Source organism: Vigna angularis, chromosome 10 (genome assembly GCF_016808095.1).
Source record: "Vigna angularis cultivar LongXiaoDou No.4 chromosome 10, ASM1680809v1, whole genome shotgun sequence".
NCBI lineage: Eukaryota > Viridiplantae > Streptophyta > Magnoliopsida > Fabales > Fabaceae > Vigna > Vigna angularis.
In genome coordinates, this window is record NC_068979.1 from 25,867,954 (window position 1) to 25,892,459 (window position 24,506).

At 33.6% G+C, this 24,506-nt stretch overlaps 2 protein-coding genes across 5 annotated transcripts; one reads left to right on the forward strand and one right to left on the reverse strand.

The window, feature by feature from the left end:
- Nucleotides 1-2,035: 2,035 nt before the first annotated feature.
- LOC108335855 (uncharacterized) lies at nt 2,036-6,530 on the reverse strand. Of its 4 annotated transcripts, none has more exons than XM_017572039.2 (4): nt 6,392-6,530; nt 3,187-4,790; nt 2,994-3,110; nt 2,036-2,904 (listed from the first exon to the last, which is right to left on the reverse strand). In XM_017572039.2, exons 2-4 carry the CDS (start codon nt 4,774-4,776, stop codon nt 2,185-2,187), a joined length of 2,427 nt encoding a protein of 808 aa, XP_017427528.1. In that variant the 5' UTR covers nt 4,777-4,790; nt 6,392-6,530; the 3' UTR covers nt 2,036-2,184. The 4 variants fall into 4 exon arrangements, with proteins under 4 accessions (XP_017427528.1, XP_017427529.1, XP_017427530.1 ...); XM_017572040.2 differs by having other exon boundaries at nt 3,187-4,802; XM_017572041.2 differs by having other exon boundaries at nt 3,187-4,818; nt 6,392-6,515.
- Nucleotides 6,531-14,376: 7,846 nt separating this feature from the next.
- LOC108335808 (pre-mRNA-splicing factor ATP-dependent RNA helicase DEAH10) lies at nt 14,377-22,075 on the forward strand. The gene is made up of 14 exons (XM_017571978.2): nt 14,377-14,528; nt 14,634-14,680; nt 14,804-14,884; nt 14,988-15,204; nt 15,528-15,885; nt 16,005-16,208; nt 17,375-17,535; nt 18,141-18,326; nt 18,878-19,109; nt 19,396-19,595; nt 19,704-19,838; nt 20,035-20,242; nt 21,396-21,440; nt 21,617-22,075. The coding sequence occupies exons 1-12, from the start codon at nt 14,473-14,475 to the stop codon at nt 20,216-20,218; spliced, it is 2,061 nt and encodes a 686-aa protein (XP_017427467.1). The 5' UTR covers nt 14,377-14,472; the 3' UTR covers nt 20,219-20,242; nt 21,396-21,440; nt 21,617-22,075.
- Nucleotides 22,076-24,506: the final 2,431 nt, after the last annotated feature.

Consider the following 24,506-nt stretch of genomic DNA (forward strand, 5'->3'; position numbering starts at 1 on the left):
AGTCATTATTAATAATACAAATTGTTTATATTATTTAAAACCTATTTACTGTATAAATAGTAATATATTTCAATTTTATTTTTAATAATTAATAAATTATTATTTTAAATTTTTAAATAATCTAATTATTTTTTCACATTTGAAGTTTTTATATCAAATCTAAAATTTACTTGTTACCTTTTTTATATATACCCATTTAAAAAAGGTTCACGAATATTTTAAAATCACTGTATTCATAGATATGTATTAATATATATATATATATATATATATATGTATGTATGTAAATATTTTAAAAAGAAATATTTTATAAATTTTTAAAATAAAATTATAAAAATATAAATTAAATTAAATTAAATTAAATATAATTAAAATTTAATATTAATTAAATTTACTTAATAAAATATAAATTTAATTTAATTTAATTTAATTTATTAAAATATAAGTTAAATTTTAATTTTAAGTTTTTATGTATAATAAATATCCATATACCATATCAACCTATTTATAAACTAAACTAATATTAATATACTCGTTAGTCATTAATTACATATATATCAATTATACACCCAAACTACGACACCTAATTTTGTGACCTCTATTCACAGTCATTCCAGAAAGAAATTAAAATTAAAGAAGCATGTGACATCCTAAGAGTAATTTCTAATGTAAAGAATTATAAGCAATTTAATTCTACAGCTATTTGGGAAGCGAAATAAAATAGATAAACCGAAAAATATCAAGTGTGGGGAGAATCATCCTCTGTGTTTCAAAAACCTCACAATCCTTAGAACTAATGTGGAAAGTGGTGAAGGGCATACCAGAAATGACTGAATCTCTACTATTGTATATTCATTAAATTCTGACCCTAATTGTCTATTAAGTATGTCCATGCGTGTTATCATAATAGTATAAATGAGTGAAAGAAAAAGAAAAGATAAATAGAGTAAATAACAAATAAATTTTTTTATTAAATAAAAAAAAAGGAAAGGAAGTTTGATGTTTAGGTTGGATATTGGTATACTAAGCAATGGTTGAGAAGGGTTAATTTATTAGGTTATAGAAGATGGTTTTTATTTATTTATTAAACTACAGTATTTGTTTTTTAATTTATCAAAATGGTCAATTTTTAAAAAATTACACATATGGATGCGTGTAAGTTTTGTACTTCATTTTGAATAAGTACTATTAGAATGACAAGACTTTAAAATAAGACAATTTTAGGTTGTAGTCTCAGATGATATAACTTTAGTTTAATGTATTTTAAATTGAAATAACATTAGGATGACATGCCTTCGACTTTAAAAATGTTTTAAAATGATTTTTTTTTTATGATTTTTTTCTCAATCGCTTTAACAGCTTACCCACAACCGTAATCTTTTTATAAAGTGTCCATTTTGATGAATTTAAAAAAAAAAATACACTACTTTTGGTAAAAAAAAACTATAGAAGACAAGGCCATTTCTCTAAAACAAATCAATTTATAGCTAGCCCTCCAGGCATTACTTGCTGGACTATGAACACTGTTTTGGAAACAGCATTGTTTGGAAGCATCACAAATGAGATGAGTAAATTATTACCCTTATTTGGTTAATAAATTTTTTATTCTAGTACAATAGTCCGAGAACCCAATTTAGTTCACAGTTAAATAAGTGAAAAGAGAGGAAATGACAAATAAAAGATGACAAATGTCGAACAGTATGCAAAACCCTTTAGCTCCCGATGTAGTTACAGTGAAACTAGCAGTTATCCAATTGCATGCATGAGTTTGAAAGAAATTTCTTTGTTCATGTATGATTTCCCCAAATTACTGGCCAACAAAATACGGCAACATGAGTCGTCTAAGTTTCTACATTAAGTGAAACGATGCTTGCCTTTTTTTTCCTATCCATTAAAGCAGTACATGGTAACTAGCCGCAAAACCAAACCAGTAATCACCAATTGTTATCAAAACTGGCCCTTCGGTTAACGTTCTACAGCAGGCAATTATCATACAATGTCGGGAATATTTTGACAGTCTGCATATTGATCAGGATTGAAATCTAAGCAGGCAGATATTATTTTCCAAATGCAGAAGTGCTCAAGTACGTTTGCATACAGTTTTCTTTTAAAATGTCTACCAGTCAGTCACCAGACTTCAAGAGATAAAGAGTCACAAAACAAGGAATTCAGAAATACATTAAGTCAGCGGCGACGAAATGAAGGACCAGCAAAAGAGTAACGAGAAGAAACTGGGGCGCGTGAAGCTTCCAACTTGTCTCCATGATATGACCGCCGAAGATGATCAGACAAAGCATCAGGTGCAGCGTAGATTGGGTAATGCCTATCTCGTTCAGCCTCTCTCCTTGGCAAGTTATCCGTCCCAGCAAAAGGTCTTCGCCCAACCAAGTAAGAGTTTTCCTCCCTGCTTAAAGATCCCAAATATGCATCCCTAGGAGGTGAAACACCATGGCGATAGACATGATAAGGATCCCTACTCTCGTTCAAAAACAGAGAATCCCTACTGTCATTTAAATAAAGATGATCAGTCCGAACACTTTCTACATGAGCAGGAACATTTCTCGGGTAGCCATGCTCCAGGTGACGGGGTTGATAGTCTCTATCATAAGATTCTAACATAGGATTAACATGAGATGTTGTAGCCACACTCCTATATCTTGGTAGACCATATGCTCGATTGTTCTCCATTGCAAACAGATCATGAGCAATTTCCTCTTGTTGGTCAAATTGATGATCCCTATTGAGAGACTGCACGTTATAGTTTTCCCTCTGCAACCGGGACCATGATCCCCTAACATTGTCGGGAGATTCCCTATCTCGAATTATTAACTTTGGCTGGGAGTGGACAGGGCGCACAGCTGAACGAATTTCAACTGGTCGGAAAAGTTGAGTGAGCTTCCTCACCTGACAGAATATTTCAAATATCATTCATCATAAAAAACAATAGAAACAGAAATACAGACATGCCACCGGAGGTAACGTTTGATGCTTACTTGTCTAACGGTAAGTTCGGTTCTGAACTTGTTTTTTTCATTATAATTATCCTTGATGGCTTTTTTGAAAATGCTCTCGGGTAGTGGGAAACAATCACCAGCAATTTTGAACCGCACCTGAAGGTGTCAGCCATCAGCAGATAAATACAAAACAACATCAGACTAATTGGACAGGAAAATGAAAGAAAGTAACCTGAGCAGGAAATTTGCCACCAAAAGCTTTGGGTTCAAGCTTCATGCCACCAGAAGATGAAGCCTTGTAAATACCGTACAGTAGCTTCAGATCAAAATCATAAAGAAAAAGCTTAAGCCCAGGTCTGATTTGTAAAACATCATCCTTTTTACCAGCCGAAACACCCATGACTCGATAGCGAAAACAATCAGGCTTTGTCTTTGCATTGCACATAAAGATGAAACCACCAAGCTTTTCAGCCTTCTTGTCATTTACTTGACTCCTTTCCATGTCACTTCTCCTAACTTTGTTTCTTATACTCCTAGAACCCTTGCTTGAGTCCCTATGCTTCTCTTCACCCTCTAGATTTTGCTCAGTCTTATCCAACTGACTAGCCTTATCTTTACGAGCCTGTCGGATCTTCTCCCTACGAATTTTGCCATTGGTGCTCCTGTTTTGGCTTTCTGTTACTTTCTTTTCAACCTCCCGACTCTTCCCCGTCGGTGGTTCATTATCAGTTTCCTTCAGGTGGCTACTGTCTGAAATTTGTTTCTCATCTACATTATCCAACACGTCTTTGGAAATACTAATTCTTCTTTTGCCATGAATCTGCTGAGTGCCACTGTTCTTCTTAGCCTTGAGTTTACCAGCCTGAGATTTCTTAACAATTTTAGATTTTGCCTTCAATGATTGTGGAGTATTCTTGTTACTCAACTCTGGTTTACTAGATCCTTCAGGAGGATCAGTAACCTTCAGTTGGCTACTGTCTGACTCTTCCTTCGGACTTTTGTCGGCAGTGCTCTTATTTTGGCTTTCTTTTATTTTATTTTCAGCCTCCTCACCCTTACCCTTAGATGGTTCATCATTAATTTCCTTGAGCTCACTAACGTCTGAAACTTGTTTCTCACCAGCATTATCCACCACTTTTTTAGAAGTCGTAATTCTTCTTTTTTTATTAATCTTTTGAGAAACATTGCTCTTCTTCCCCTTAAGCTTACCAGTTTGAGATTTCTTAACAATACTAGATTTTGCCTTCAATGATTGCGGGGTATTCTTGTCACTCAAATCTGATATACTAGTTCCTTCAGGAGAATCAATATCCTTCTTTCCATCATCTTTTCCAGAAGAAGGAAGACCAAAAGTTACTTCAGGAAGATTCTCAGTGGTCAATATATCATGTTTTCCCGATGACAGAGAATTCGCAGTGCCCATTATGCCATTTTTTCCTGACGATGGAGAATTAGAAGACAATTCAGGAGGATTCTCAGCACACTTCTCACAATCTTTTCCAGATAACAGAGGATTATCAGAGCTCATCATACCATCTTTTATCAAAGGTATAGCGTTGGAAGACACTTCCGCAGGATTTACAGTGCCCACTATACCATCTTTTTCTAATGACATAGAATTAGACGACACTTTTGGAGGATACTCATTACCCATCACAGCCTCTTTTCTTGAAGATGGAGGATTCTCAGTACCCAGCATATCATCCTTTCCAGATGACAGAGAATTCTCAATGCCCAGCATCTCATCTTTCCCTGATGCGGGAGGATTAGAAGACACATAAGTAGGATGAACTGGGTCAATCTTCCCATCTTCTTGATCCATATTGCATAGGCACTCTGCACAGGATTCTAAAGGAAAACTTTACTACATCCAGTGAAGACAAGAAAGCCAAAATGAATGACTTAAACAGATTGATTTTTCACAAACCAGAAAAGGCAATAACGTTTCAACTAAAGAGGCTCGCTGAGAATAAAAAGAAAACAGTGCCAATGGTCACAACCGTTTGACCTAAAAACTGTGGATAAATGAGGACAAAATGTGCATATAGAAATTATGATAATGTGTAAAGCCCATTGGAATTGAAACATGGAATAAGGGCAAAATTACAATCACTTGTACTAAAGTAAAGACCATGATTGTGTTGAGATGTAAGTAATAAAATAGCAGGTGCTATTGTTGGAAAGCCACCTTAATTGCAGTCACCCTAATGCACCATAATTGCAGCCTCAAGAAGGTACTTGGTCCTACATTGACTACAAATATGGCTTTAATGGAGCCTAGAAAGTTTGGAACTACTTACCCTAGTTTTATGATACTACGATAACTTTTATGTTCAATCAGCTCAAACAATATTTCAAGAAATAACTTCATACAAAATTCAACTGAAGCAGAATTCTTTTTCTTCAATATTATCTGCTGCTGACCCTTCATTCACCACTTCTAATCCTATTTATTGGATACATATAATATATTTGATAGTAAATATGTGAGATAAGATACAAGTAGAATATTTATATTATTTCCATTAAATGACTGGGTATCCATTATATTTTACGTAAATAGAAGAAAATGCATGAAAAAAGTTTAAGACAAAAATTCAAAGGCAATCAATAATGGTTTGGCTGGAAAAGAATTGGTTAGCCCAAAATTGGGTGAGCTAAACCAAGGGTTTTGGTTCCCCCACATTGTATTTCTTTTTTCTATTAATTGTATTAAGAATGCTGCATAAAATTGGTACGCAGTGTAGTGCTGACCTGGTTAGGATTGCAATAGTATTCTTTACTTGTGATTAAAAACAATAATAACCAAACAGAAAAGGATATTTTAATCCAAAATAAAAAGAAAAAAATACAATTTAGTAAATAATCGACTCAACAAATTAAACTGAAAAATTAAGTTTGGCCAATTGTAAGACCAGCCCTAAATAACTACTACAAAATACAAAGTAGAAATTTTAAAACCCACTTAAGAATCCGATCATTTGCCACAGTTCAACAGAACATACAGAAAAAAGACAATGCAATACAGAGTACACAAGTAAATGAAAGTCATACAAAAAGGTAAAAGAAAATACAGCACAGGATGAAAATGAATTCTTCAAAACCCTAAAAAGAACTACCAGTGCAACAAGACTGTTATGCAACAGAATAAAAAATAAAGAAATGAAATCTTAAACTCATGCCCTCGTATACTCCTTCACCCCCAAAACAACCGCAGATTAAGTTTGAGAAACTTAACAGAAGCAGACATTCTTCCGAGACAAAAACTAAATCAACAGATAAAGATATTAAACAGAGACAAACATTATCAAATACATACCCAGAAACTATTTGATTCGATCAAAGTAACATTTGCAAATCGTGAAATGAAATTCCCCTCCGAATGAAACCGCACAAAAGGGCAAATGTAAAATCGATGTTGGAACGAGAGAAATTACCTTTGAAATCTGAGTGAACTTTTCGAAGGGTTGAGAGAGAAGAAAAATTGTGTAGCTAAAGGAAAAGAAGGACCAAAGTACTGAATGAATGCCTCCTGTATTTATCTACAAAACCTACACGGGCTTCTGTTTTGGGTTGGTTTTTAAACAATGTTGCTCGAAACATATGCTTCTTTTCCTAGTGTACATAATTAATTTAATTAAAAAATAATTTATTTTAAATAAATAATGGGAGTACATAATTAATTAAATAAAATTATAAAACAAGTATTTTAATTTTAAAAATTAATTAAATTTAAATTAATCATTATTTAAAAAGTAAAAGTAAAAATATATAAAATAACAGTTATGTAAAAGATAAAATTAAAACATATATATAAAAACAATCCTCTCTCTATGTAAGACCCTGAAAATTAGAAAAAAAAAAGTAAGTTTTGGGTCATTAGGAGACTAAGAAACTCAAAATGTAACAAGTTGTAACAAAAGTACAAAGTATAGTACAAAATATAATTCTGTCGACTTTGATAAGGTTTAGTATTTCAATTATAATTTTTTTATAAATTAGATCTTAAGTTGATTCTTTCTCCATTAGAAAGTAGACTCGAATAGCTTCAATTCGAGTACTCATACGCGTAATTCTGACATTGGGAAGGAGTTCAACCGGACTGACAAAGTTGTCCCAGTGAGTGAACACGTTTTTGACTGTTTAAACGCGTTTTTGGCCAAATTTTTGGCTATTTAAGGACGTCCCAGGGGTTGGAATGGTTCCTAAGTTGAACCAGAGGCTAGAGCACGAAGGTTTTGGAGCAGAGGGACTTTATAGCTGTGATTTGAGTCTGGGGAACGTTCGCAAAGTGTTTTCGAAAGGCTAGCTAAGGAGAAAACCGTAAGGGGAGCTAACCTTGAGTCTTTTTGTTTCTGTATGATCTTAAATTGAGTATATGTTTAGGATTTTGATCTTCTTTATGATTTTAGAATGAAATTCTGCTTCTGTTATATCTTTTGAATTGATGTACGGTTTGGAATTGGGATATGCTTCTGTTTGATAATTTTGAAGAGATCTTGTTCGTATTAAGTATTTTGAATCGGTGGAAGTTTTTTTTTAGGTATACGTATAGATCGAAGATTTTGAATCTGTTTATGGATTTAAAAGGAGACTAGGTTTTTGATAGGAAATTTTGGATTGTACTATTTATCCGCTGCCTTTTATTTATATGTTTAGTTTAGATGTTTATAAGATTTGGATGAATATGGGTTGTTGATAGGAGATGAGTTTTTGGACGTCTAGAAAGTCTGTATGATGAAAAGAATAGTCGGTATAGCTGGAAAGTGAATTTTCGTGATTTTGGAATGGTAAATTCGCTTGAGGGAATGAGTCAATTCGTTGGAGCAAGTTATGCGTGACAAATTTAGTGTTTTTGATGTTTTTGACGTTTTGGGAGTTTTTGATGTCCGTTTTGGACGTTCTTTAGGTCGATATGGGGGGTTTTGACCCTTTCGGAACCAATGGTGAGGGTATCCAAGCTATTTGAACTACTTAAGGGTTCGAATTAATAGACCATAAAGAGTTATGTGTTAATAAGTGATGTTTTTTGTGAGGATGTGAAATGTCTGAGTATGTAAGAGTTATTTTCTTGAGATATGACTAAAGATGATAATATGTTGACATGTGTATTTTAGAGTTCCAAGGAGGAACTCCTTGTTGATTTTGTGTTAAGTACTGTACGTATGAATATAGGAACTCCGATTTAGTGGTTCATTCTTATGCTCTCAATAGTCTCGATCTCACCTAGAGAGAAAGCTATGTAGTGGAGAGTGGGAAATCCTTATCGAAGATCCACAATGGGGTGGATAGAGTAGGAAGGATGTAGCTTCAGTGGTGGTATTCATATCTGAAGTTCCAACTTAGGGAACATAGTAGGATAGAATAATTGAGCTAGCGAATAAGTACATTCATATCCGAAGATCCAGTTTGGGGGACAGAGTAGGATAGGATGTAGCTGAGTAAAGTACCACTGTAAGTGTAGAACTAGCTAAGAGTTCAATATTCATACGATTATCCGGATGAGTGAGTTTACGATGAGTATGGTATGTTTATTGTATTATTGAGTAATTTAACTTGTAAGTTGGAAATTTGGTTATTAATTTAAATTAGGTTTAATAGGTTCGAAGGTCCTTATATTTGTGGGTTCGTTTCAATTGGGTCCTCCAATTTTGAAAGTGATCAATTTGGTCCCTAATTTAACAAAATTGAGTCAATAATACCCTTTCCGTTAAATGTAATGGACGGCGTTAACTTTTTAAACATGTGGCATGTTGAGGCATCCTTTTATTTGCAGGTTGCACAGTTTTATTTGAAGGATGCTTCAACATACCACATGTTTAAAAAGTTAATGTCGTCCATTGCATTTAACGGAAATGGTATTATTGACTCAATTTTGTTAAATTAGGGACCAAATTGATCACTTTCAAAATTGGAGGACCCAATTGAAATGAACCCACAAATATAGGGACCTCCGAACCTATTAAACCTTTAAATTACTATAACTTTTTATGATGCATTAGCTCACCCTTGTTTTGTTTGTTGTGTGGTTGTTCTTTTGTGTTATGTATTTTTGTTTGGCGATGATCATCCGGTGGATAGGAGCAGAAGTTGGTGATATGCCGGTGGAGCAAGCATTAGATGGAGGATCGACGGAAGCTTAGTTATAAGAATGAGACTTATATTTATAGTCTTTGTTTTAAGCGTGAATTGTATTTAGTTTGAAATTTGAGTGAGAGTTTGTATAATAATGAAGAAAATTGTTATTCCTCCTCCTATCAACTGTTCTATTGTATCAATGATGTAAGAACTCTATTATAGTTTAATGCTATAATAATTCGGATGTTACACTCTATATATATTATTTGTTACCAGGTTAACAAATATTACATAATTACAATCATAAACTTATAAATATTAAACATTTGAGTAAATAATAAATATAAAAAACGAATATAATGTATTTTACTAATGAATTTAGTTTGGTTGATTTTCTATTTCTCATTTAAGGGAAAAATAAATAAATTTATAAACTGTATATAAAGACAAAGAGATAGATCTATTTGATTTTTTTTTCAATTTTTTTTATTTTTTCAATTCAAATAATTATTAATAAAAAAAATATTTTTGAATTTTATCATTTTAATATCTATTTTTTAATCCAAATAATTGTTTATGATAAAAAAAAATCATTTACATAATACTACTTATAATATTTTTTTTCAATAATTATAATTTATTTTAACTGTTACTGTATCTATATAGTTATGTATGTATAATTATATACAAAGCGCTCAAATTACTTAGTATAATATGTTTCTGAAATATCTACTTATACAGCCATTTTAACTTTTTCTTTCTCCTATACATGCAAGCATAGGGATTCAATAATAAATTACATTGATAAAAACATTAACAAAAATTTTAGGTTTAATGTTTGGGTAAGTTCTTTTTTTCGTTTAGAATCTCAAATAGGTTTCTTAGTTATTTGGTGTCTCAATTGGTCTTTATTTTTGAAAAATTGAAACAAATAGAGGTTTGCCGTCAAATTGGATAAACGTGGTTTAAGATACCCTTATGTGGCATGTTGATAGTATTTTTGCCTAAGCTAAACCTTCTCGTTTGGGCAAGATATGTTGAAAATTGAAACACAAGTTTTGCTGATATATTCGTTTTGTTAGGATGCAATAGGTGTTAAAGAAAGTTTGTGAATCAAAACTCAAATAACAATGTATTTGACTATCTTGAATGAATGAAGGTATGTTATATCCAGTCTACTGTTTGGCTCTCTTGATAACTGTTTAAGGGTCGAATTTCATCAAAGTATACTATGTTGTGTAATCCATGAAAATGAGGTACCTTACCTCAATACTAGCAATGATGTTAATGGTATATCAAAAAGTAAGAATCTTAATCAAGCCAGGTAATAGCCTCTTAAATATTATTTGTCCAAACTAACGACAAGCCTCTATTTGTTTCAATTTTTCAAAAATAAGGACTCAATTAAGACACCGAATAATAACTAAGGGGCCTATTTGAGATTCTAGACAAAAAAAGAATCTACCAAAACATTAAATCAAATTGTTATTGTAAAAACTCCATGGGTAAAAAATAGAAAAAGAAAATTGATAAGCTCTTTGTTCAACCTTGCCGAGCTGAACTTAGTATTTTCATGTTAAACCCCATATTGGTCAAGTTTGTTAAGTGTTTTGCCTTGCCGTGTTGCCACACTAGTTGAGTTTCCCTCCTGTGGTCATACTGTTAGAGGCTTTTTCAGGTTGTCTCGTACTCGTGGTGTTAAAGGTTTTTTAAAGTAATAATATTTGTATTTCCCTCCATCGAGTAAGTAAATACAATCTTAAAGAGCTTTGATGTCACTTTGATAGTCTTTCAAAAAGAAAATTCATCAAAGAAACACAATATCAATAAGACTTGAACCCAATCCATGTAAAGGATTGACATCACCTATAACCTAAAACCTTAAAACAATAAATTTATAAGTTTTATATTTTATAAAGTGTTAAGCTTTCTCATCGTTATCCAATACGTGATTTATGTAGACATAGATTCTCCAACACAAAATCATGTTAAAAATTGAGAATAACTATCCCACCAAAAGATTAACTTGCACCACTATACAAAGGTGATTCACCCTTTTAGTGTTCATATTTTGTTTTTTTAATTTGTCACGTAATAACTACTTTTAAAATTAAAATAATTAATTTATTAATTTTAACTAACTTTTGATTGTTTGATTGTTTTTTAAAACTAAATAACTTTTTTAAAATTAAAATAATTAATTTATTAATTTTACCTAACTTTTTGTTTGTTTGATTGTTTTTTAAAACTAAATGTAACATCCAAAAAATATAGCAATGAACCATATAATAGAATAATACAATTAACAATAACTCAGATCAGTCTTAACAGTAAAAAGAGCGTACGGTTTTGGCCGAACGGCCTTACATAGAACCACAAACTTAACTACACCAGATAAGAAATATTTGACCGAACGGTTTACAAAAATCAACACCGAACGGTTATACCAAACGAAAGCAAAAGGGTGATCGAACGACCACCTTACAAAATAACTAACTACTAACCGAACGTCCTATTGTTCGGTCTTCACTTCTACTTCTACCAAGTTCTCTTCTGCCAACGCCTCTTCCAGCGACGTGTCTCCTTCTGCTCACATCCACACGGATGATCATTGCAACGACAAGACGAACGTACAAGACGAGACAACACAAGAAAACACACAGGGTAAGCTTATATAATTTAATTCAGTTACAAATCAAACAATTCATACCATCAACACACAGATAAAGTTAACAATACGCTTCAAGCAAGGCCTACTACTAGACTGACTGTCCGGACTGTATGAAATCTGTGTAGCTACGACGTTCGTGCACCCAGGTGATGTAGTAACTGGAATACTCTCATCAGCTGCCATCCGAGGTTAGTCCTATATGTCCAAAGTACCCCTAAGGACTAGGTACTCATGTCGTTCCCACAAATGATCTACCCTCCTCTACGTGAGGACGAGTACTCACGGAACATCAGGATGAATCGCCAGCTAAGCATTGCCACTTTCATACTTTACAAATTCAATATTCACCCAAGAGTCGTTCCTCCCCGGAACGCTCGTTCAAAATCCACAACCTTTTATTCATCTCATATACTCTTCATCTTTTATAATTCTTCACTTTAAAGTCATTTTTTATCACAGGTTCTAAGAATGTAAAATACCGAACGTTCAACCCCCTTCAAAACGAGATGAACAATAGGGACGAGACCGAGAAATTTCCCGTTCCGGAAATTAGAATAAAACCTAAAGGATTACTGTTAGATTTAAGAAATAGACTGGGTATAATTTAAGCAATATATGACGAACCTTAATCACTTGAATCAGTTAAATGAACCGACTCTTGTGACTACAACCAACACTTCAAAGAATAGATTAATTTCAGAAACTTTAGATCAGAGAAAATGAATATAGATGTATCAAGACGTTAAAGAACTATACGTAGAATAATTCATATACAAAAACCTAATGCATGTCAATGACCGATCACTGTAAGGAGATTTTACTGAAATTGGACGAACGCTGTTTTATCAAAGTTGATCACTCAGAGACGAGTACAAACGCTCGGTATAAGATCGAGTGCCACTCATTACGAGAGCTTGGGGTGAGGCCTATTACTAATTAAACTTATAATAGAAATATTAATAATAATATAATAAGATACGATGGGAACAATGTTTAGGAAATAACTAAATATACAAATACAAGTTTACGAGATTTTCAGTTCAACACGTAACACTCAGCTGCATCTACGATTGGTCGAACGCTTAACCGTAGTACTATTACAAGAAGGCGCTTGTCCTCAACTAGAATTCTTCCCAAATGGAAGAATTCAATTTCAAAGAAGTTTACTAGAAACACCGAACGGTCAAGGACCGTTCAATGCCGAACGTTCAATATCTTAGAGGAATTTCATATTCAGAATTTATTTATATTCAAACTCATTTCTCAGTACATACTTCATAATTTCATACATTCATATCAAAGCACATTTCATATTACTCATACATCAGCTCATAATCATTATCATATATCAAATAATCATATATCACAAAGTCATGCTTCATACAACTCACAAAATGTCCATGCATCACAGTAAAAGCATACGAATTAAATTGAATAAGCTTCCCTTACCTCTAACGTGAACGAACGTCCTACAGACCGCAACTCGGTTTGCCAAACTAAGATTCCTTCTACCCTCAATGCTCAACTACTCTTCAAACCAAAATCAAACAACAGACCAAAAGGGTTCAGAATTAAACCAGGGACTCATACAACCAGAACTTGGTTTGTATGTTCACAAGAACGAACGACTAAGGGGAAGGAAACTTACCAGTTTCAGAACTCGAAACTGTTCGGTTCAAATTGAAGCTTAGGACGCCGGGAGTGTTCCTACGGTGTCTGAATAAAGATCGGAGAAGAGATAGGGTGAGTTTTCTTAGAGAGAAGATAGAATTTCTAGTGAGAAGGAGGAGAAAAATGAAAGTTCAGAGTTTGGGAAGAAGATGCATGCAGAAGAGAGTGAGAAGAGGTTTTTCAGAAAATCAGTTTTTTGTTTAAAACGAACGTCCGCTCTCATGCTGACACCTGCATTCCACTATCTGATTTTCTAATCCTCGTGGCTTGACACCTGCCGTCCGCGTAGAGGATTTTGGGTGCGTTTTAATGAGATTTGACACTAAGTAACTTTTTTAAAATTAAAATAACTAATTATAGTAAAAATATTCCTACAAATATAAATAAAAAATTATTATTTTTATTATAAACTTGATTTATCTTTATTTTTATAGTTATAATTTTATTATTTTTTGTTATTATAAAAAAATAACCTCATAAACATAATTCACGTGTTTTCAACGGTATATCATAATATTATTTTCAATAAAATAATCAATGCACACGATAATGTTTAAAAAATATTAAAATATAGAAACTATTTAGATATTTCTAAAACAAAATGATACAATACAACTATCCTCTTTAAATAATCTAAATATAGTATTCAATATTAGAATATTTAATCAAACTTTAAATTGTTTTTTAAATACAATATGACAAATTAAATATTGTTTTTTTATTAGAATTATTTATCATACTATATACAATATCAAGTAAAATATATTACTAATAAAATTAAAGTAATAATAATATATAAAACAAATTATAAAAATACTTTATTAATGATATAATTAATATAGCTCAAATATTTTTTCTAATTTAATATTTCAAAATTAATATCAATGTCCAATTTCAATATAAATATGCAAAAGAAAAAAATTGATCGGGTTTGAAACTAGTTCAATTTAAACAAGCTTTCGTGTTAAAAGTTTATTAACAAGTAACCTTAATTAAGAAGAAAAACCTCACGAGTGTGGTTTTATTTTCAAGTTCTTTGACATTGTTGTATAGTATTATTTCTTGTTTTGTTGCTTTCGTGCATCAGTTGCCGCCACCATGCCTTCAGTGCATCGGGGAAACTTCCCCAATCGTCAAACGCAATTTTCCGCTCGGTACTCTCGTAGACCCTGTTAGGGTTTCAGAATCACTTCAGAACGAAAAAGTAAATACTAACCTTTCAATTTGTGATTCAATATTTGTTATATGTTCCTATGCAGGAGGCAGAAGATAATGCAACAGAAGAAGTCCCTTCCGATTGCTTCAGGTATTTATCTATTGCCTTAATCTTTTAGGTGTTAATATTTTAATTTCAACTTGGCAATGTGTAATAATTAGAATAATTACAGAATGAAAGTATCAGTGTTAACATTGTTTATATTTGTTGTAGTTGAGAAAAGACTGGTTAAAGAGGTTCGGAAGAACGACGTGTTGATTATTGTTGGTGAAACTGGAAGTGGAAAGACTACTCGTAGGTTACCTTTATTCTTGTCGAGTGACTGTGTTTAATCTAGGTTTTCAGGATAAATGGTTTTAGGATAGTGGATTTCACAATGTTATGTTGTTCTGTGTAGAAATTCCACAGTTTCTGCTTGATGCTGGATTGTGCCGCGATGGAAGGGTTATTGGGATAACACAACCTAGACGTGTAGCTGCTGTCACTGTCGCAAAAAGAGTTGCTGAGGAGTGTGGTGTTGAGTTGGGTCAGAAGGTTGGGTATTCGGTTAGATTTGATGACACTACTTCTGGCTCAACAAGGATCAAGTACATGACAGACGGTTTGCTTTTGAGGTACTCATTTTGAATAGCATGAATTGCTTTTTTGTCTTTTCCCTAAAGTTTACCAATCAAAACAGAGTCTTTTGATTTTTCGTATAAAAAACAGAAGATATTATACTTAGATGAAAATTTTTCTTTTTCTTTTTATCTGTGTGAAGTTGGTGGGATTTCAGGATTTGTGATTTGGTTTACCATCCCCTCTTACTGAGATGGGATTGTGGAATTAATATGGCTATATATTTGGAACTGCTAAAAAAGGTTTTGAATTAAAGTATCTTGTTTACCATGATTTTATGAGAATAGCAGTGTTGATATACATTCTATTGCGCTTACAGGGAAGCATTGTTGGATCCATATCTTTCTAAGTATTCTGTTATAATTGTTGACGAGGCACATGAGAGGACTGTTCACACTGATGTCTTGATGGGTTTGCTAAAGAAGGTACAACTAGCCCGGTCAAGTTCTGTCACTGATGGTCAGAGTGGCCGTTTTCATAAGATGCCCCGCCATGAGAAGTATGCACCATTGAAGTTAATCATCATGTCTGCAAGTCTTGATGCTCGGGCTTTCTCTGAATACTTTGGTGGTGCAAAAGCTGTTCACATACAAGGGAGACAGTTTCCTGTTGATATATTTTATACTCGCATTGCAGAGACAGATTATTTGGATGCTTCCTTGATAACAATATTCCAGGTTTTTGGTTTATTTAGTCCATGTATTTCAATATACTTAAAGTTGTCATGATGAATGGAAAATAAAGTTCATGTAATTGCTGCTTAAACTTAAATTCATATATGTCTTTGATTACATAGATTCATTTAGAGGAGGGTCCTGGTGATATACTAGTATTTCTGACTGGGCAAGAAGAGATTGAATCTGTTGAGAGGCTTATCAATGAGAAACTCCCACAATTACCTCAAGAAAATCAGAAGCTTTTAATTGTACCTATATTTGCCGCTCTTCCATCTGAGCAGCAGATGCGGGTCTTTGCACCAGCTCCATCTGGGTTTCGCAAGGTACACTAGCCACATGTTTGATCTAATTAACATATGCTGATGGTAGAATTAAATAAAATGGTAAAAATTTTTTGATTACCTATTTCTAAAACTATTTTATTTTATTTTGAAGCAGTTGTATTTCCTGTTGAAACACCTTCATTTTCTCTGATTATGTTGACAAATTGATTATGTTGACAAATTTAAAATAAATGCCGGTTATTATTGAGTTCCAGTAGGTTTAGGAGATGCGCATATGATAAATAGCGGAAGCGTGGTGGGCCCATAACCCAGGATCAGAACCTGTGATACCAACTTAAGATTTTTAGAGGGCTTAATTGATCCTTCTCACAATCTTCTATTTATATGAATAAATTGATACACAAGTACATGATAAATAGGGTAACCCTAGACACAATATAATCATGATAAATAGGGTAATCCTAGACACAATATAATCATGATAAATAGGGTAATCCTAGACACAATATAATCATGATAAATAGGGTAACCCTAGACACAATATAATCATGATAAATAGGATAATCCTAGACACAATATAATCATGATAAATAGGGTAATCCTAGACACAATATAATCATGATAAATAGGGTAACCCTTGACACACTATAATGATGATAAAATAGGATAAATATTCTAACAGTTGTTTTGCACACATGATTTGTGTATTGATCATTAATAATTGATTAGCATGAGCAAGCAAACAACACTATGCACTCTGAACATGATCCAGCTCCTGTGTTTCCCGTTTATGTAGTAATGTCATCTTCTTGCAACATTGTCATTTACTGCTTCTCTTATTTTTACCACAATCCACTTTTACTAGCAGTCACACTGAGGGTGAAGTAGTTGTGTTTACCAACCAACAATATGTATTACTGAACCCATCACCTTACAATTGCATCCACTGCAACTACTATCATCTTAGTCATCACCTCTACTACTGCTGATGCTTTATTTCTCTCAACTAACACTGTTACTGTTTTAAAAAATAAGTCAATTGCCTTGCTATAGTTCCTACAGATAATACATTGAAGAGTTTGTAATTTTGAACTTGAACACCACCTATATAATGCAAACTTATATAGAGTTAGAATAAACTCTTGAGATTTATATTTATTACCTTTTTTAGCGTTATTATACTTATCTCTTTGTTGTTTTTGAAGGTGATATTGGCAACTAATATTGCTGAGACATCAGTAACAATTCCCGGAATCAAATATGTAATTGATCCTGGATTTGTTAAAGCACGTTCCTATGACCCTGGAAAAGGCATGGAATCCTTGATTATAGTGCCTACATCCAAGTCCCAGGCTCTGCAAAGAAGGTGGTGCTAGATTATGTTTCAGTCTGTTTAATGCTTAATTGTGGTTTGTAAATAATGGTTGAATTAATTTGGTTAGTGGAAATGAAGTTTGACTCAATTTGACTGAGAATGACTTCCTTCTGTATTTTCGATTGAGTTTTGTAATTGAGATCTCTGGATTTCTTGAGGGAAACACGGTATTGCATGACAAGGACTTTTTAGATGTGAATCTACCATCAATTTTTCTAGTATTTATTATTTATTTGAAATTAGTATGCTTGCATGTGCTTGACTGCTTTAAATTTTGTTTATTGGTTAAAGCGGAAGATAATAAACCTTTCAATATATCTTATAGGAAAAGAATAAACCTGTAATGTAAAGTATCATCCCTTTCATGAAATATTTTAATTTGTGAATATTTTTATTTATACAATTGCTCATTCTTGAATTATGACTTATTTTATGTTTTCCGTGATTAAATCTTGTTTTGGTTGTTTTGAAATCATTGGTATGTTTTCATAGTTAATTTCAGCTAACATTATCTTCATAAATTTAATATATATTTGATGAATTTTACTTGAATAGAAGTACAAATTGATTACTAACATTGCCTTTTTGGGTATTAGTGGGCGTGCAGGGCGTGAAGGACCTGGAAAATGCTTCCGTCTATATCCTGAAAAAGAATTTGACAAACTTGAGGACTCAACAATGCCAGAGATTAAGCGGTGCAACCTTTCTAATGTTATTTTGCAGCTTAAAGCTCTGGGTGTCGATGACATACTAGGGTTTGATTTTATTGAGAAGCCTTCAAGGTAGGAGAACCTTCCAGAATTTTGGTCTGGCAGTTTCCCTACATTTGCATGTTTGGATATTTATGTGATTCCATGTTTTGAGTTGATAAATTCTCTTTATCTTGAAAAATTAAGTTATTAAAGGAGTAGCTACATATTATTCATATACCAAAATGATACGAAGGTATGACATTTAAACCAAAAATTAATAAAATGTTACGTATATTATTCCCTCTACTTTTGGGAATATATTCATCCACTAAATAAGTAATGCAGAAGAATCAGGGACCACATCTACAAGAACCCATTACATGGACCATGATCAACAAAACCATATGTCTGGATAGTTTTTAGTTTTAACCATTCTTATTTGTTAATTGAAGTATTTATTTTGTTTATATAGTATGGCAGCCATCATGCTATCCACTATCTTGCTATAGCAGTTTTGGGATCTTGCTGTATCAAATTGATAATTTTACTCCATGTATTTGTTTTCACTTATATAATTTTTAAAAGTATTTTGACCTGGCAAAATGTTACTCAAAGCTTGTGCTTATCCCTTGTTGGAACAGGGCAGCTATTACAAAATCATTGGAGGAGCTATTTTTGTTGGGTGCCCTAACAGATGAATGTCTACTATCTGATCCTGTAGGACATCAAATGGCTCGACTGCCCTTGGATCCCATTTATTCCAAAGCACTTATTTTAGCTAGTGAGTTTAACTGCTTGGAGGAGATGTTGATAACTGTAGCTCTGCTGTCTGTGGAATCCATATTTTATACTCCTCGTGACAAGTTAGAAGAGGTTTGAGGACTGAACTCCTACTGTATTCCTATTATATTATATTTTGATGTTATGATGAAACATAACATAAAGATGGTCAGTGATTATATATATATATAGTACTAGTGTATCTCTCTATTAACTATTTAACAAAATATTTATGAATATCATATTTTACTGATTTTAACGTACGAAGTTGACTGACTATGTGAAGGTTTTGGTTTTCATATATTTTCATATACTTCTGTTCCCTCTTAGTATTTATCTAAAATTATTTTGTTTACTGGTTTCTCTCATATTTTACCAGGCAAGAACTGCAACTAAATGCTTTTCAAGTCCAGAGGGAGACCACATCACTTTGATTAATGTGTATCGAGCATGTAATGATTTCTTGGAGAAGAGATCAATGGAGATGGGTATAGCAAAGACGGAAAAGGTTTTTAGAAAATGGTGCAAAGAAAATTATATTAATAGCCGGTCTCTTAGACATGCTCGTGACATTCACAAGTAATTTTATCATGTTAAGCTAAATATCAAGATTTCATGACATTTGTTTCTAATGTAATCTAGTCCAGACATTTATGCTTTCACATTTGCAAATTATTTTTTTTTCAGGCAGATTAAGGGACATGTTGAACAAATGGGTCTTAATCTTTCTTCTTGTGGAGATGATATGCTTCAATTCCGCAGATGCCTAGCTGCTTCATTTTTCCTCAATGCAGCTGTAAAGCAGCCAGAGGGGACATACAGGTATCTAATTCAAGTTAGAAATTCTTGGCTGTCCTGTCTTTGTGGCATGCTTTCAATCCCAACTTGTAATTAGGTCAAACTCTGGTCTTTTAAGTTTGAAATTGTTTTTTGGAATTCTGACTCTAACTGGAATCCTTAACTGCATATGTAATTTATTTTGCTATTAGAGGTCTCTTATTGCTTAGTTGTATGGCAGGGCTTTGGCAAGTGGTCAGGTGGTGCAGATCCACCCTTCTTCTGTGTTATTCCGGAAAAAACCAGAGTGTGTGATATTCAACGAATTGGTCCAAACTAATAACAAGTATGTCCGAAATTTAACAAGAGTTGATTACCTATGGTTAACCGAGTTGGCTCCCCAATATTATGCCATGCAGAATTAAATTCTTGGTGGTTCCACTGAACAGGTGATTCACGTTACCAATACTTTAATCCTTTTTAGTTTGGGTCTGATTTTGTTTTGGTAGTTTAAATATTTTTATAATGTGCAAAATTGGTGGTTTAAATCCACAATTCTATGTAATCCCTTGTACTGTCTTCATCATTGGGGCTGGCCCCTATGCAATTTGGGATTTGAAGCACTGCATACATCTTTATTGTCTTCTACAAGTCTGTCTTAACCTATATTTCACCAAAATTGCTACTCACTTGTTCTTTTATTCCATAAGAAATTTTAGCAGAAAAAAACCAGAAAATGAAATAAGCTTCTCTATAAGCTAACATTAATTAATGAATAGGTTAAAAAATGAAGATTTGGGAAAGATATATGCGAGAACTTGTACAAATTATGGAGAAGCTAATGTAGTTTTGGCTTCGTTTTTTTTCTTTCTTAGAAGTGTTTATAGAGAAATTTGTCAAAGCAAATCCAAATTTCATAACTTGGCCTATAAGTACCTCCGCCTACTGAAGCCAAGTTAGTCAAACTCTTGATTACTTAAAGGGATACATAATGATAAATCATTCTCTTGTTCTAGCGTTGGTCCCATTAGCTTATTTCTCTAAAATAACTAGTTTGATGTTGTTGAATATAGTGAAAAACTATATTTGGATTAATCTCCCTTGTATAAAATACACACATAGGGTTCTCTATTTATAATAGAAGAAATATGGGTTAAGTCCAAAATACAAATGAGAAATAATAACAAACTAACTAAAAGATAAAAGATATAATATATCTAACAGATTTTTTGATGAACACTGGGTTTGTCCCACGTTCTTCAAAAGTTCCTATGTGTAAAATTCATAGGATTTGATAATAAGATCAAAGAGGCCAGAAATCTGTCATTGTTCTTAGGCTGCATTTCGTTGGTGTATATGGTTGAAAAGAAATGCTAGAACCTTCTCAGCACAACATTCTGCTATAGAGTTCATTTGGTTCTGCTAGTTTTTCTTGTTTCTTTGAGTTTTTCATTGTCTTTTAATGATGTTTTTATCAGATCTTCGGTGAGATTGGCACGCCACATTAAATGTTGTGATCTCTTTTTTTTCTCCACTTTAATTTGGTTTTGTGATCTTTAGTTCTTGAGAATTTCTTATACTTTTGTATCTTTCCTTATTTAGGTATGTGGATGTAACCAAATTCACCAGAGAGAATAGTTGCAATAGGTACTTCCTTCTCATTTCTTATGCAATATTTAGAAATAAAGTTGATGTACGTCCGAACATCGTCATGGTTCTGCTTTCTGTATATAGACAAGACATTTGGGACATTGTTATTTGGTGCTGAGATATTAGATTTTTCATCTTGGCCCCACACTTGATGGATCTTTTCATAATGACAGGTTTTAAGATTTAAGGGGATTATCTTTGCCATTGCTTGGTATGTGGAGATGTCAATTATTCCTCTAACGGCAAGCACCTCTTGCTGGGTTGTTGTCCAGTTATTTTCTCCTGGGCTGCAATGGCCACTAAGATCGAGGAGCAAGTATGTCAACATAGAGTGCACCTTATAGTTGTGACCTCATTGCTATGGTGGCTCCATCATTGAAATTGTGTACAGACTATTTTATTTTATTCATGTTCATTTCTGCATCATTTTAAATTGCTCAATTTAAACTTGTACAATATGAATTGTATGATTAGCTGCGAAGTTCTTTGAAACCACTTGTTAGTATATTTATCCTATTTTATCATCATTATAGTGTGTCAAGGGTTACCCTATTTATCATGATTATATTGTATCTAGGATTATCCTATTCATCATGATTGTTGAAATGTATTAAGTTTATGTTGTTGTTTTATGTTTTGTGAGTGTGTACCCAACTTAAGAAGGTGGGTTGTATTGTGTCATTGTATTATGTCATGGTATTATATATATATATATATATATATATATATATATATATATATATATATATATATATATATATATAATACCATAACCTTGTTAATCACTCTCTCTTTTATGTATGAATAAAAATGTCTTAGTTTTCTAACATGGTATCAAGAGCCAGACCCAGTGTGCCATTGCTATCGCTGCCACTTTCCGTCGTCGTCGATGCTATCGCTGTCCGCCGTCGCCGTTTGTCAAGCAAAGTTGAGGGTTCGGTTCGCTCAGAGAAGCGTGACCCAACCCTGGTGGCCGCTTCCTCAGAAACCTCCACACGCTCTTCCACGCGCTGCTTCTCTCCTATCTACGTCGGCCACCGTCACGGTTTCGACCGGTGACCAGCGGATCTGGACCGCCTTCTCGAGTGACGGCCAACCTCGTCGGAGTTAAGAGCAGACTCCTCTTCACGTGCCTCCACGCGCCACTTGTCTCCGGCAACTTTCCGGTGTGTGTTCCTTACGCGTCGCTTGTCTCCAGCAAGTCTCCGGCACGTGTTCCTCACGCGTCGCCTTCTCTGCGATGGATCGACACTGCGCCACTGCATACAGTTTCGCCGTAGCTTCCTGAGTGTGTTTTGGTCCTTTCTTCGCTGTTTTGGTAGCTGTTTGCATCAGGGGTTTTCTCCCTTAAATTTCACAATCTACCGGTGATGAGCTTCATTTCTTAGTATGGTTGGACATGGATTCTGATTTCCCATAGTCATAAGACCTTATCTTGGTTTTGGATCCTACTCACAAATTTAGAATGACATCTTTTACTAAAACTAGTTTCTCCTTATCTGCCACTTCAAGGAGCGGAGCTAATGGAGGATGCCATGGTAGTCGAAGTGGGTATGTGCAATGCTCAAATGAAGAGTATCAAGAATTTTTGAGATACAAGTCTGACAAATCCACTAGCCATTGTCAGTTTCCTTCAGTGCCAAGTGTGTCAAGTGCACGTATCTCACAATCTGCGGAATGTCAAGGTTCATGGATTCTTGATTCAGGTGCCTTAAATCATTTGTCTGGTAACACTCGTTTGTTTTCCTCCATTACCTCTCAAAAAGTTCCTCAGTTAGTTACCATTGCCAATGGATCCAAATTGACATCTCAAGGAATTGGCAAAGTGTCTTTATCTCCTTCACTAAACTTAAATTTTGTTTTGTATATTCCTCATTGTCCTTATAACTTAATGTCCGTGAGTCAATTGACACGTTCATTAAATTGTTCTGTAACCTTTACTGCTACTTCCTTTGTCATACAGGAACATGGTACGGGTCGTCGAATTGGAGAAGGATATGAGTTAGGAGGATTGTATTTCCTAAAACCTACCTCTTTTGTTTCTTGCATTTCAACTTCATCTCCTAAAATTTTACATGATCGTTTGGGTTACCCAAATTTGTCTAAGCTGAAGTTGATGGTTCCAAGTCTTAAACACATTCCTGTCTTAGATTGTGAGTCTTGTCAGTTAGGAAAACATGTTAGATCTTCTTATCCAAAGCAATCTGAGACACGATGTAAGTCTATTTTTTCTACCATTCACTTTGATATTTGGGGACCGAGTCGGGTTACTTCCTTTGGTTTTAACTATTTTGTAACCTTCATTGATGAATTTTCTCGATGTACGTGGGTTTATCTTATGAAAGAGAGATTTGAACTTTTAGTCATTTTTATGTCCTTTGTTAATGAAATTCAGAATCAATTTGGAAAGACAATTAAAACTCTCAGAAGTGATAATGCTAAGGAATATTTTTCTGCTGCATTTTCTTCATTTTTATCTTCTAAAGGAATTTTACAACAAAATGGCATAGCTGAGAGAAAGAATAGACATCTCATTGAAACAACACGTTCCCTGATGTTAAATACTAATGTTCTTGTTCATCATTGGGGAGATGCAATCCTCACTGCCTGTTTTCAAATCAATAGGATGTCGTCTTCCTCTCTTGAGAATAAAGTTCCTTATTCTGTCATTTTTCCAAATGACGCCTTGTATCATATTCCCCCACGTGTATTTGGGTGTACATGTTTTGTCCATAATGTTTCTCCAGGTCTTGATAAACTTTCTCCCAAGTCTATTAAATATGTCTTTTTGGGATATTCTTGCATTCAGAAAGGATATAGATGTTATTCTCCCTCCACAAGAAGGTATTATATGTCTTCTGATGTCACCTTTTTTGAGGATACACCCTTCTTCTTGTCTTCCAAGGAGGATCCTTCATCTATTGAAGAGATGCTTCCTATATCATCATGTGATCCCTTGGTCATTCCCGCTTCTCCATCTTTAGCTCAAACTCAGAATGCACAAGATATTGTTGAACCACCTTCCTCCTTGCCTGAAGATCCTCGAGACTCAGCTCCTTCTCC

Coding starts and splice junctions, on each gene's coding strand:
- LOC108335808 (XM_017571978.2), top strand. CDS start 14,473: ATGCCTTCAGTGCATCGGGGAAACTTCCCCAATCGTCAAACGCAATTT. Junction 14,885..14,987: donor TGGAAGTGGAAAGACTACTC/GTAGGTTACCTT, acceptor TGTTCTGTGTAG/AAATTCCACAGTTTCTGCTT. Junction 15,886..16,004: donor CCTTGATAACAATATTCCAG/GTTTTTGGTTTA, acceptor TTGATTACATAG/ATTCATTTAGAGGAGGGTCC.
- LOC108335855 (XM_017572039.2), bottom strand. CDS start 4,776: ATGGATCAAGAAGATGGGAAGATTGACCCAGTTCATCCTACTTATGTG. Junction 3,111..3,186: donor GTGGCAAATTTCCTGCTCAG/GTTACTTTCTTT, acceptor TGACACCTTCAG/GTGCGGTTCAAAATTGCTGG. Junction 2,905..2,993: donor CCGAACTTACCGTTAGACAA/GTAAGCATCAAA, acceptor ATATTCTGTCAG/GTGAGGAAGCTCACTCAACT.